The 11514-nt window shown below is 42.3% G+C and overlaps 1 protein-coding gene across 2 annotated transcripts in view; it reads left to right on the top strand.

Annotated features, from left to right (window-relative positions):
- The first annotated feature begins 344 nt into the window (after positions 1-344).
- CUL3 (cullin 3) overlaps positions 345-11514 on the top strand; it is a 75729-nt gene continuing 64559 nt past the window's right edge. For both annotated transcript variants that reach the window (XM_063442463.1, XM_063442462.1), the window contains exon 1: positions 345-719. In XM_063442463.1, coding sequence (XP_063298533.1) covers positions 657-719 — 63 coding nt within the window. In that variant the 5' untranslated portion in view covers positions 345-656. The remainder of the gene's footprint in view (positions 720-11514) is intronic.

Below are 11514 nucleotides of genomic sequence, written 5' to 3'. Positions count from 1 at the left end.
TTTGAATAAAACATTTCATATATATATATATATATATATATTATTTTTAAAAATGTATTTATTTATTTATTTTGATATTTCTTCATTCATTTATTTTGCTAAATGGGCCTACAGACTGTAAAGGAATCATCACCCTGTGGTGTGGTGCCCAGACAATGACTGAGAGACAATGAACTCAGCCTTGGACTGAGCACTGCAAGCCTTGGGCAGTTTGGCAGGTGTGACGTCACAGCGGCAGAAGGGGACGCTCTTTTTGTCCATTTCAGCGCGCGTTCAATAAAGCTTGTTGAAGGCAGCTCTGACAGGGGAAAAAGGAAAGAAGCTCTGGCTGTCAGAAGTCTCGCGATACCCGCCGTGCTCCACCCACCGGCCCTGTGAGCTCTGGGGGATGTTTGTCCGCCATCGCGGAGGAGTTTTAGTCAGTGCCTGAGCAGACAGCCCCCCCGGGCCCCCCCGGCACTGCGCTGCACACACAGCCGGCGGAGCCTGCGGAGGACGCGAGAGGGTGACCGGTCAGGCGGAGCAGCCCCCCAGCTCGCTGACAGGCCGGGCCCGGGGCCTCCTCACACCGAAACCCGCCAGGGAGGAGAGGGAGGAGGAGGAGGGGGGACACAAGGAGGGGCCCCGGGGCCGAGACACGACAAGCAGCCGCCGACATGTCGAACCTCCACAAAGCCCCCGGGAAGAAGGACACCAAGATGAGGATCCGGGCATTCCCGGTAAGCGGCACAGCCTGGGGGGCTGGGGGCATGGGAGGGCGGGGGTAATAACCAGTGAGGCGGGGTAATGGCCAGGGAGGGGGCCCAGCTCGCCACAGGCCGGGGTATTAAGGCTGTGGGGGGATGCCTAGCGGTGACATGGTGATAGCAGACCCGCAGTGGCCATCCTTAAACGCTGCAGCTGTGACCACCGAGCCGGGCATCCTGGGAAATGTAGTTCACAGCTGCTGCAATGACAGCTTATTGGATCAGGGTGTTAGGCAGCCTTCTGCTCTCCAGATGTTGTGGACTACACCTCACCTAATGCGTTGTGGACTACATCTCCCATAATGCTCGCACACTCATTATGCCATAAAAAAAAGCATCAAGGAAGTTGTAGTCCACCAAATCTGGAGTGCTGAAGGTTTATTACCCCCTGGATTAGATCATGGGTGGCCAACAGATAAATTGCCCAGCATTTATAGAACTACAACTCCCATGATGCTTTGCCAGCCCTTGCTATCCATTGTATACTAGAGCTGTCCCATGTCATGTGTGCATCCATGTTTATCTTTTCTTTATATCCTGCTCTACTTCCTTGACAATGACTAGACTTGGCTGCAAACTAATAAAAGGAGGTGAATTGTACCCCTGGTCTTGATGAGGTGAAGGGTTTACTGTCTCCCAGGAATACCACTGAACTTTAACTTTACCTTTTTATTCAGCTTGTAAAGGATACTACAGACTCCGCCTTGACGACTAATAGAAACCAACACATATTAACAATATAGAAGTATATAATTTACAGGGTCAAAATGTTTTTCAGAGATATACTGTAATGGAAAACAAATTCAGTCACGATTTTTTATTTTTTTGCCACCCCACCCAATCATGATTTGAGCAGTGATTTTAAAGCTTTGGTGTCCAACTTTCATATTGTATAATTCTGCTAATGGCAGTTGGATCCCTTTAGCTTAGCTTCAGGATCATAATTCTGCTTCCTAAATACGTGGTAAATAATGCTGGCTTATGGTATACTCGACTAGTTGTTCTCGGGTTCTATCATCAACAAAATATAGGGGTGACAGTCAGATTAAGGTGGGTGTTCATTGTGCCACTGAAGTCACACCATAGTTGGTCACTAGAAATGTTTTGATAGGTACAGTAATTCACTTTGGTTGTTTTAATTACACTGGATAAAATCAGCAGCTCTATAAAACTGACTTCTGTCATGTCATTCATTACATCATAAGTTTTACAATTCAAGAGCTATGTCTCCTGTGTTAACTTGTGGTTGCAGCTACTCTGTGTTCAACCAAGCATGCCAATTGAGAAGTAGAAATGCAAACATCTGGGCAAGTAACAAAGCGTATCAAATGTATATGGTCACCATAGGTGTCTGTTTAGCCATAGGACTGAGGTACATGCACTCATTGTAAATATGCTAGCTTTTCTTTCCATAAAATGTTTTAAACAAACTTAATTTGTTTTGCAGTTGGAAGTGTCAAAGGTGGAATGCAAAACTTTTTTATTTAAAAAAAAAAAAAAAAAGTTATTTAGTCTAAGCTAGCTGTGGATTTTCTGTTTCTCTTAAATAAGTTCTACAGGTGCCAGGAAGAGCATATGTGTATGTAAAAATCTCTCTGTATGATTGTGGGAAATTAATTTTTTAGATGCCTTCCCAGATCTATTTTTGGTAGTGCCTGAAAACAGCAATATTATTAATGAAAGTGCATTTTTTTTTAATGGTAATCCTATTTCACTTTGGTGTAACTTCCCATTTATGTGTTTAAAAATAAAATAAAAGCAGATGCTAAACATTATAAAAACAAACAAAAAAAACTGCTTCTTCTATAGGGTCAAATAAGTTGAAAAAACTGTCTTCAGTTATCAGGAAATGTTTATTGATTTTTAAAGGAGATCTCAACCAGGTCTCTTATACTTTATATCTATCAAGAGAGAATCAGGAACCTCAACTAATTTGCTGAAGTTGTGCTTGGTTCAGCGTGGGTATATATAACATTCCATTCCTGCTTATTAAGATTTCAGTTCAGTGTTTTTCAGGGCTCTTCAATAAATTGAACTGAGAATGAGTCTGCAATTGTTAGGCTAAAATAGTGGAGTTGGAGCTTTATAGTTGGTCTATTTCCGCAGTTGAATCTGCAATTTTTAGTACTACATTTTGAAGTTCTTCTCGAATGCTCGGCAATTCCTGTCTTCGTAAATGTCTTCATGAGTGTTTTATGAGATGTGTGAATAAGCATCCATATATTTACAAAAATATTCTTCTGGGGTCTTTGTTCAGTTATCCTAGTCTTTAGTGCAACTACTAAAAAGTATATTGCGTACCTGCAACTCTAAATATAAAGGTTGTTGACATTACCATGAAAATGTTTTTTTGTTACTTTGAACATCAAATTGGGGAAGATGGGTAATTTTAAGAGACTTGGACCATGATGTGATTGTGTATTCTAGATGTTATGGTCCCGGTCCCTATAGGCTCAAGTGAGACTTGTTCAGTCACTGATTTTTACAGAGTGGTGTAATAAGAAAGTTTAGAAGAATAGATAGTTATGCCTGCTAACACTTCTGGTTAATTTGCTGTCAAAGTGAGGTGGACAAGCTTTTACAAGCAGATGGGGAAATATTCATTTTTTTTTTTTTTTTTATAATTAAAGGGACGCCAGAACTGCAGCTTAAGGCAGTGTTTACATTGCCCCCTAGGGACACTGCTGCATGGAGACACATAATTTTCCTCATAGAGCTGCATTAATGCACTGCATATCTGAGGGGATGCTGATTGGCCAACCTAGTGTTTGGCCCTGCTTCCTTGTCAATTTCAGCCAATCCAAAGCTTTCGCTATGGTAAAGCATTGGATTGACGGAAAATGGTAAATTCTGATGTCAGCAGAGGGGTCACTAAACAGCACTTGAGAACTGCCTCTTGGCTGCCACTGATCTATAGAATATTCAGTTAAAGGTCTGCTGTAGTGATTAGGATGCCAGAAGTATGCTGGCCTGGTTCCCTGGTAATGGGGCAGTCTGTTTAGTAACGATTTTGCCTCTTACCTGGTCCCTGCTGGGCTACGAGGCGCCTTTTTTGTTGGCTGACACGCTTCCGTTCTTTGCAGATACCGACCCAGTCGCCATTCATTGGCTGAGTGTTACATGACTGCTTTCAGCCAATGGCAATGATTTACACTGCACCCAGACCGCTTCAATGAGCTGAAGTGGTTTGGGTACCTCCAGGCACCATAACAACTTAATCGGAATTAAGTTGTTGTGGTGCAAAGAGGTCTCTGGCTCCATGAAATGGTTCATGAACGATTTTAAAGGACAAACTTGTTTTCCTGGTACTATAGGGTCTTTAGGTCCCCCCACTCTGTGTCCCACTCCCGCCAGGCTGAAGGAGGTTAAACACTTTCCTTTCTCCGGCGTCGGGCTCCCTCGGCGCGGGGGAACTCTCCTCCCTCAGCCGACCGCGCTGCATGTGCTGTGCGACAAGAGCCGCGCGCGCATTCAAACAGTCCATAGGAAAGCATTTCTCAATGGTTTCCTATGGACGTCCAGATCAGTGAGAAGTGTGTAAGCGCCTCTAGCGGCTGTCTGCTATGTTAACATCTGAAGTGTTAAAACCTGGGGGACCTGGCACCCAGACCACTTTATTTAGCTGAAGTGGTCTGGGTGCCTATAGTGGTACTTTAACTCCAAAGTCGTCTTTCCAGTCCTCTGCTGCTATTCTTCAAACTGGATGCTTCAGAGTGCCGCTGACAGGGACACCGCTGATTGGCCAAGAGCGTCAGCTCATGCTATGAGTCTAATCTTATCAGCTGCCCATTCACAAAACTGTTAGAAAATATTTTCTTTCTCAAACCTTTTTTCAGAAAGAAGACTGTGGTTAAACCCTCATGAATGGTTTAGCTTCTAATCGTAAGCTGATGCCAGGCACCATAACAACTTAATTCATTCAAATTGCCTCCTGTGCTTATTTTAAAGGGCATTGTGGATTTTTTGTAAGGAAGAGTGTTTCTTTCTAATGTAGTCAGTCACTTATTGGTAAATGGTTAACCAGTCTAGCAATTTATAGTTTGCTTTTGTCCTTGCATGTTTGTGGTCTCTTTTGGTAACCTACATTTCAAAGTTGCTTTGCCTGCATTTAGCCTTGCTTCTAAACAGCTTTTTTAAATTGTAGTAATTTTACAATACTTGCTAAATATCTCTTCAATGAGACCTCATCGTGTCTTAATGTACTAAATGTTAACCCCTTAAGGACACATGACATGTGTGACATGTCATGATTCCCTTTATTCGAGAAGTTTGGTACTTATGGGGTTAAATTCCTGGCATGGCAGGTAGCAGCTGACAATGTTATGTTCTATTAACCCCTTAAGGACACATGACATGTGACATGTCATGGCTCCCTTTTATTCCAGAAGTTTGGTCCTTAAGGGGTTAAAGGGACTCTCCAGTGCCAGGAAAACAATCGGTTTTCCTGGCACTGCAGGTCCCCTCTTCCTCCCATGTCCCTCGGCGCTGGTTCAGGGTCTGCCCACACTCCTCCCCTGCCGGCGGGGTAGACCTGTTGCGCATGCGTGGCCGGTGGCGGGGGAGACCTAATGCGCGGCATGCGCATTAGACCTTCCCATAGGAAAGCATTGAAAGATGCTTTCCTATGGGGAATTTAGCGACGCTGGAGGTCCTCGCATAGCGTGAGGACGTCCAGCGACGCTATAGCAAATCTGTGCTATAAACCAGGAAGTGCCCTCTAGTTGCTAGAAAGCCACTAGAGGAGGAGTTATGAAAACTGCAATATTTACAGTTGCAGGGTTAAGGGTAGTGGGAGTTGGCACCCAGACCAGAAGTGGTCTGGGTGCCTGGAGTGTCCCTTTACTGTGTAATGTGTTGATATTTACATGATAAAGAAACAAATTGGAATACTTTCTTCCTGCAACTATGCAGTGGAACTTTGTGTGCACTGCAAATTTGAAATCCAATTGGCACATTTTGTTTACTTTTTTCATAATACATTAACCCCTTAAGGACCAAACTTCGGGAATAAAAGGGAATCATGACATGTCACACATGTCATGTGTTCTTAAGGGGTTAAAAGGTACAGTTTACAAAAAATAAAAACAAATCAGTTTTGCTTATTTTGTAGACCACTAAAGATACTAAATAAACACACCCACACATTTATAATAAAAATATAAATAATTTTGGAAATCCCTAAAGTGTTTGCAATTATTGCACATTGCAGAAAGTGCCTTACTGTAAAAATCATACTTTAGTAGTTTCTCGACTTTAATGCATTAAAGGACCACTCTAGTGCCAGGAAAACATACTCGTTTTCCTGGCACTAGAGTGCCCTGAGGGTGCCCCCACCCTCAGGGACCCACTCCCGCCGGGCTCTGGGGGGAGGAAGGGGTTAAACTTACCTCTTTCTCCAGCGCCGGGTGGGGAGCTCTACTCCTCCTCCTCTTCTTCCTCGCCACGTCATCGGCTGAATGCGCATGCGCGGCAGGAGCCGCGCTCGCATTCAGCCGGTCGCATAGGAAAGCATTCATAATGCTTTCCTATGGACGCTTGCGTGCTCTCACTGTGATTTTCACAGTGAGAAGCACGCAAGCGCCTCTAGCGGCTGTCAGTGAGACAGCCACTAGAGGCTCTGGAGGCTGGCTTAACCCTCAGAATAAACATAGCAGTTTCTCTGAAACTGCTATGTTTATAAAAAAAAGGGTAAAAGCTAGCTGGACCTGGCACCCAGACCACTTCATTAAGCTGAAGTGGTCTGGGTGCCTAGAGTGGTCCTTTAAGTGAAGCCGGTGAGATAGCGTTGTGAGCTAATGCACTAGGGAGTCACAGGTTCAAATCCCGGTAGATAAAATGATTACCATTAAATTGGGTCATAACATCCCTTGGATGTTGGGCAAAAGTAACATCCCCAGAATGTATTATTATTATTATTATTATTATTATTATTATTATTATTATTATTGAAACTTTTTCCAGTTCAGCTATTGTCCTTAAAGCGGCACTGTCATGCCGAACTTACCTTTACCTAATCGCTTCCTCTTCTTCTCTGAGTCTGTTCTTCTTTTCTTCCTTTTGATTTAGTTTTCTTTAAAACTTAAGAAAAAAAGTAAGGTCTATGTTGTCTTATGTATTTTACCTACGCTTAGACAGCTTTGACCTAGAGGAGGAGCTATGCCCCCTCCATTTTTTTGTGGACAAAGACATTTTCCCACAAAACTCTCCTCCTGCTGCTTCATTCCGTTCAAACGCTGGCGAAACTCCTGAATGTCGTCCTAACGGAATGAGAATAGTTTGACCATTCTTGTTGGGACACAATTTTGTACTTTTTGTTCGTTTCGCAATTTCATTCAAATGAATAAATTCCAATCCAATTCTTGCCATGGCTGTGTCTTGCAGCCGCTTACTAGATGGCTCCCTAATTCCCACAGCATTGAGGAGCCATCTACTTAAAGGCTGAATGACCAAAATTGGTCTTTCAGCCAAATGTACTAAAACAAAGTAAAGATTACTTAGTATTGGTAATTAAGGGAGAATAAAATCTCCCTAGTCACTATACAGCGAGTAGGGACATGTCTACTAAACGATGAGGAGCCAGTGGCAGTTTTATGTTCATGTTTGTTACCGCAATCTGGCAACAGAACTGTAACATGGGGAGTGTGATGCTTGAACATTTTTTAATAGTTCAATATGCACACGTACAACAATGTAGGGTTATTATGCTATGATATTATTATTTACATAATGCATGCCATCCACTTTATGTGCTGGTTTAAACTTACTTTCATGCTAGTGTTTATCATCATTCCTTATATGTGCAAGCACACATTTAACCCTTATGCATGTATTAATCACCAGTACAACTATATATACACAAGTAAACATGGCAGCGCACAACAACACACAACTTTATCATATACGTATGTTCACCTATCTTATATTAAAATTCTATTTATTTGTTTTTGTTCTAGAGGTCTGTGCTAGAGCTACAATGAACTAGTACACTGCACACGTTCACACACTACATACGCATGGAACAGACAACAGCTTCATTTTTAAAGGCATGTGAGACCAGCATATAATGTCTTGCTAGTGTGTGAGGTGACAGCTGTAATTGCTGACAACAAGCAAGCTCCCCCTTACAGTGGTAATAAATGAACACCACTGAGAGGAGGTATCTCTTCTATTCTCCTGCTAAAGTTTAATTTCAGTCCATCACTACCACGAAGAGAGCAGCATTCCTTGAAGAAGAGCTCACATTCTATAGCATGGTAGAGTTCCAGACCAGAGTGTCACTTTCTTTTATAGTGATGTGATAGGCAAACAGATTTTGATCTGAGCACCAGGTTTTTCTAGGTTACCATGGATTTCTTAAACAGTTATTTGGCTAGCACTGAGCTATATGTATACATTGCCAGGTTGTTGGCCATATTAATTTTGTTACACGAAGAGTGAATCCATAGCTCACATTAAGATTCTAAAGTCTGCCTATTTGGTATGTAACTTCCCCTTTAAACACTTGACTAATTCGTAAAGTGATTAATAGTGAATGGCAGTTGTGGTAAATTACTCTTTGTCCTTGGATCCCTCTCTCTACGATTTTAACACCAGGTGTGCATAGGCTCTCCGCTAATGCATGATTGCTGCAGAAATATCTAGGCCTGCTCTTTAACGCTATACAGCAAGCAAGACCGTCTAAAACTAATTCATTAACTATACTTGGGCTTTTTGTTCTTTCTCCCCTTTAATGACTGGACTTCTTCACAGAGCAGCAAGTTGTTAAAAACCAAAAAACGTATCTTTTAAAGCTGAAGAGTAATGTATCACTTCTTCAGATTGTGAAAGTACTTTTTGTTATAGTAATTTGAAAGCTTACTATATATATATATATATATATATATATATATATATATATATATATATATATATATATATATATATATATATATATATATATATATATATATATATATATATATATATATATATACTGCTCAAAAAAATAAATAAAGAGCACACAAAAATAAAACATCCTAGATCTGAATGATTTAAATATTTTTCTGAAATACTTTGTTCTTTACATAGTTGAATGTGCTGACAACAAAATCACACAAAAATGGAAATCAAATTTTTCAACCCATGGAGGTCTGGATTTGGAGTCCCACTCAAAATTAAAGTGGAAAAACACTCTACAGGCTGATCCAACGTTGATGTAATGTCCTACAAAATGAGGCTCAGTAGTGTGTGTGGCCTCCACGTGCCTGTATGACCTCCCTACAACGCCTGTGCATGCTCCTGATGAGGTGGCGGGTGGTCTCCTATGGGATCTCCTCCCAGACCTAGACTAAAACATCTGCCAACTCCTGGACAGTCTGTGGTGCAATGTGACGTTGGTGGATGGAGCGAGACATGATGTACTCAATTGGATTCAGGTCTGGGGAACGGTCGGGCCAGTCCATAGCATCAATGCCTTTGTCTTGCAGGAACTGCTGACACACTCCAGCCACATGAGGTCTAGCATTGTCTTGCATTAGGAGGAACCCAGGGCCAACTGCACCAGCATATGGTCTCACAAGGGGTCTGAGGATCTCATCTCTGTACCAAATGGCAGTCAGGCTACCTCTGGCGAGCACATAGAGGGCTGTGTGGCCCCCCCAAAGAAATGCCGACCCACTGCCAAACCGGTCATGCTGGAGGATGTTGCAGGCAGCAGAAAGTTCTCCATGGCGTCTCCAGACTCTGTCACGTCTGTCACATGTGCTCAGTGTGTACCTGCTTTCATCTGTGAAGAGCACAGGGCGCCAGTGGCGAATTTGCCAATCTTGGCGTTCTCTGGCAAATGCCAAACGTCCTGCACGGTGTTGGGTTGTAAGCACAACCCCCACCTGTGGACGTCGGGCCCTCATACCACCCTCATGGAGTCTGTTTCTGACCGTTTGAGCAGACACATGCACATTTGTGGCCTGCTGGAGGTCATTTTGCATGGCTCTGGCAGTGCTCCTCCTGTTCCTCCTTGCACAAAGGCGGAGGTAGCGGTCCTGCTGCTGGGTTGTTGCCCTCCTACGGCCTCCTCCACGTCTCCTGATGTACTGGCCTGTCTCCTGATGTACTGGCCTGTCTCCTGATGTACTGGCCTGTCTCCTGATGTACTGGCCTGTCTCCTGATGTACTGGCCTGTCTCCTGATGTACTGGCCTGTCTCCTGATGTACTGGCCTGTCTCCTGGTAGCGCCTCCATGCTCTGGACAGTACGCTGACACACAGCAAACCTTCTGGACACAGCTCATTGATGTGCCCTCTTGGATGAGCTACACTACCTGAGCCACTTGTGTGGGTTGTAGACTCCGTCTCATGCTACCACTAGAGTGAAAGCACCGCCAGCATTCAAAAGTGACCAAAACATCAGTCAAGAAGCATAGGAACTGAGAAGTGGTCTGTGGTCACCACCTGCAGAACCACTCCTTTGAGGGTGTCTTGCTAATTGCCTATAATTTCCACCTGTTGTCTATCCCATTTGCACAACAGCATGTGAAATTGATTGTCACTCAGTGTTGCTTCCTAAGTGGACAGTTTGATTTCACAGAAGTGTGATTGACTTGGAGTTACATTGTGTTGTTTAAATGTTCCCTTTTTATTTTGTGTGTGTGTATATCTCTATAGCATTTAAAAGAACATTTCTGTGTTGCTTTTACTGATTTTCCACATTCTCTGAAGTTCACTTTATCCCTCAAGTCCTTGAGAATTCCCATCCAAACCATGGTGTACCTTTTTTAGTTTCTGAAGGCGAAATTGCAAGTACTTGCTGAGCAAGTAACCCATTTCAATCCTTGGAAAGCGCTAAGCAGGGATCTCTGCGAAATGCAGAACATGTTCTTGTCAGTGTCTTTATTTTTCTACTAGTTGAATATACATCAAAGCTTACCAGGTACCTAGAGCATACATTAAACTCAAAATATAAAATATTTTTTGATTTCACAGTGACCCATTCTTGAATTAAAATTATTTGTAATCCAACAACCAAGACTTAATGTGTGAGATAACCAGGGTTGCCCAAAAGTAGGTATACAATATAGTCCCATTGTACAGCGCTATGGAACTTGCTGGCGCTATATAAGTTATAGTCTATTTAGATTTTAAGAACTCTTTTATCTGGCCTCCACTATTTAAAACTGCCACACTGATATTTAAATGCCTGAAATTTAACACTGCCACTTGTGTTGTGTGTATGAATACCAATATAATCTGTTGTGATGGATTTCGCTGATTCAACTGATAAATACATTTTCTTTTATTTAAGTTATTTCTGGACAGAAACCTGATGGCTAAGACTTGTAAAAATATGTTGCTGGCACCAAATGTTTTGTTATTTTATAAAGTTCTCCATGGCACTTAAATCAATATTTTTTATTTTTTTACACAAATTGTAGCTACAAATATATTGCAGTCGCCCTGCGGTCAGTGTCACCTTTCCAGACCATGTGCTCACGATATCAGTCTGCAGAAATGCCTGCAGGGGGACTGCCTAGGTTGTCGTTCAGTCCCCCAAAGTGGTAGCTAATGTGAAAACAAATTTTAAAGCATATTATTAATGAAATAATACTTGGATCATATATCTATATTCTAAGTCTGGGCTTGACAAATTTGTTTGGAATGTAGGAGCCAGAAGGTTGGCAATCTTTATTTGCTCTTGGTTTTCAGTTTTACTTTCAAGACAGAAGTAGAGATGGACAAATATAAGGCTGAAACGACACAAAATACTTGAGCATTCAAATGAGTGCACATTAGTC

This window comes from Pelobates fuscus, chromosome 2 (genome assembly GCF_036172605.1).
Source record: "Pelobates fuscus isolate aPelFus1 chromosome 2, aPelFus1.pri, whole genome shotgun sequence".
NCBI lineage: Eukaryota > Metazoa > Chordata > Amphibia > Anura > Pelobatidae > Pelobates > Pelobates fuscus.
The sequence above is the reverse complement of the archived record's forward strand: the minus strand, read 5'-3'. Positions and strand labels throughout refer to the sequence as shown.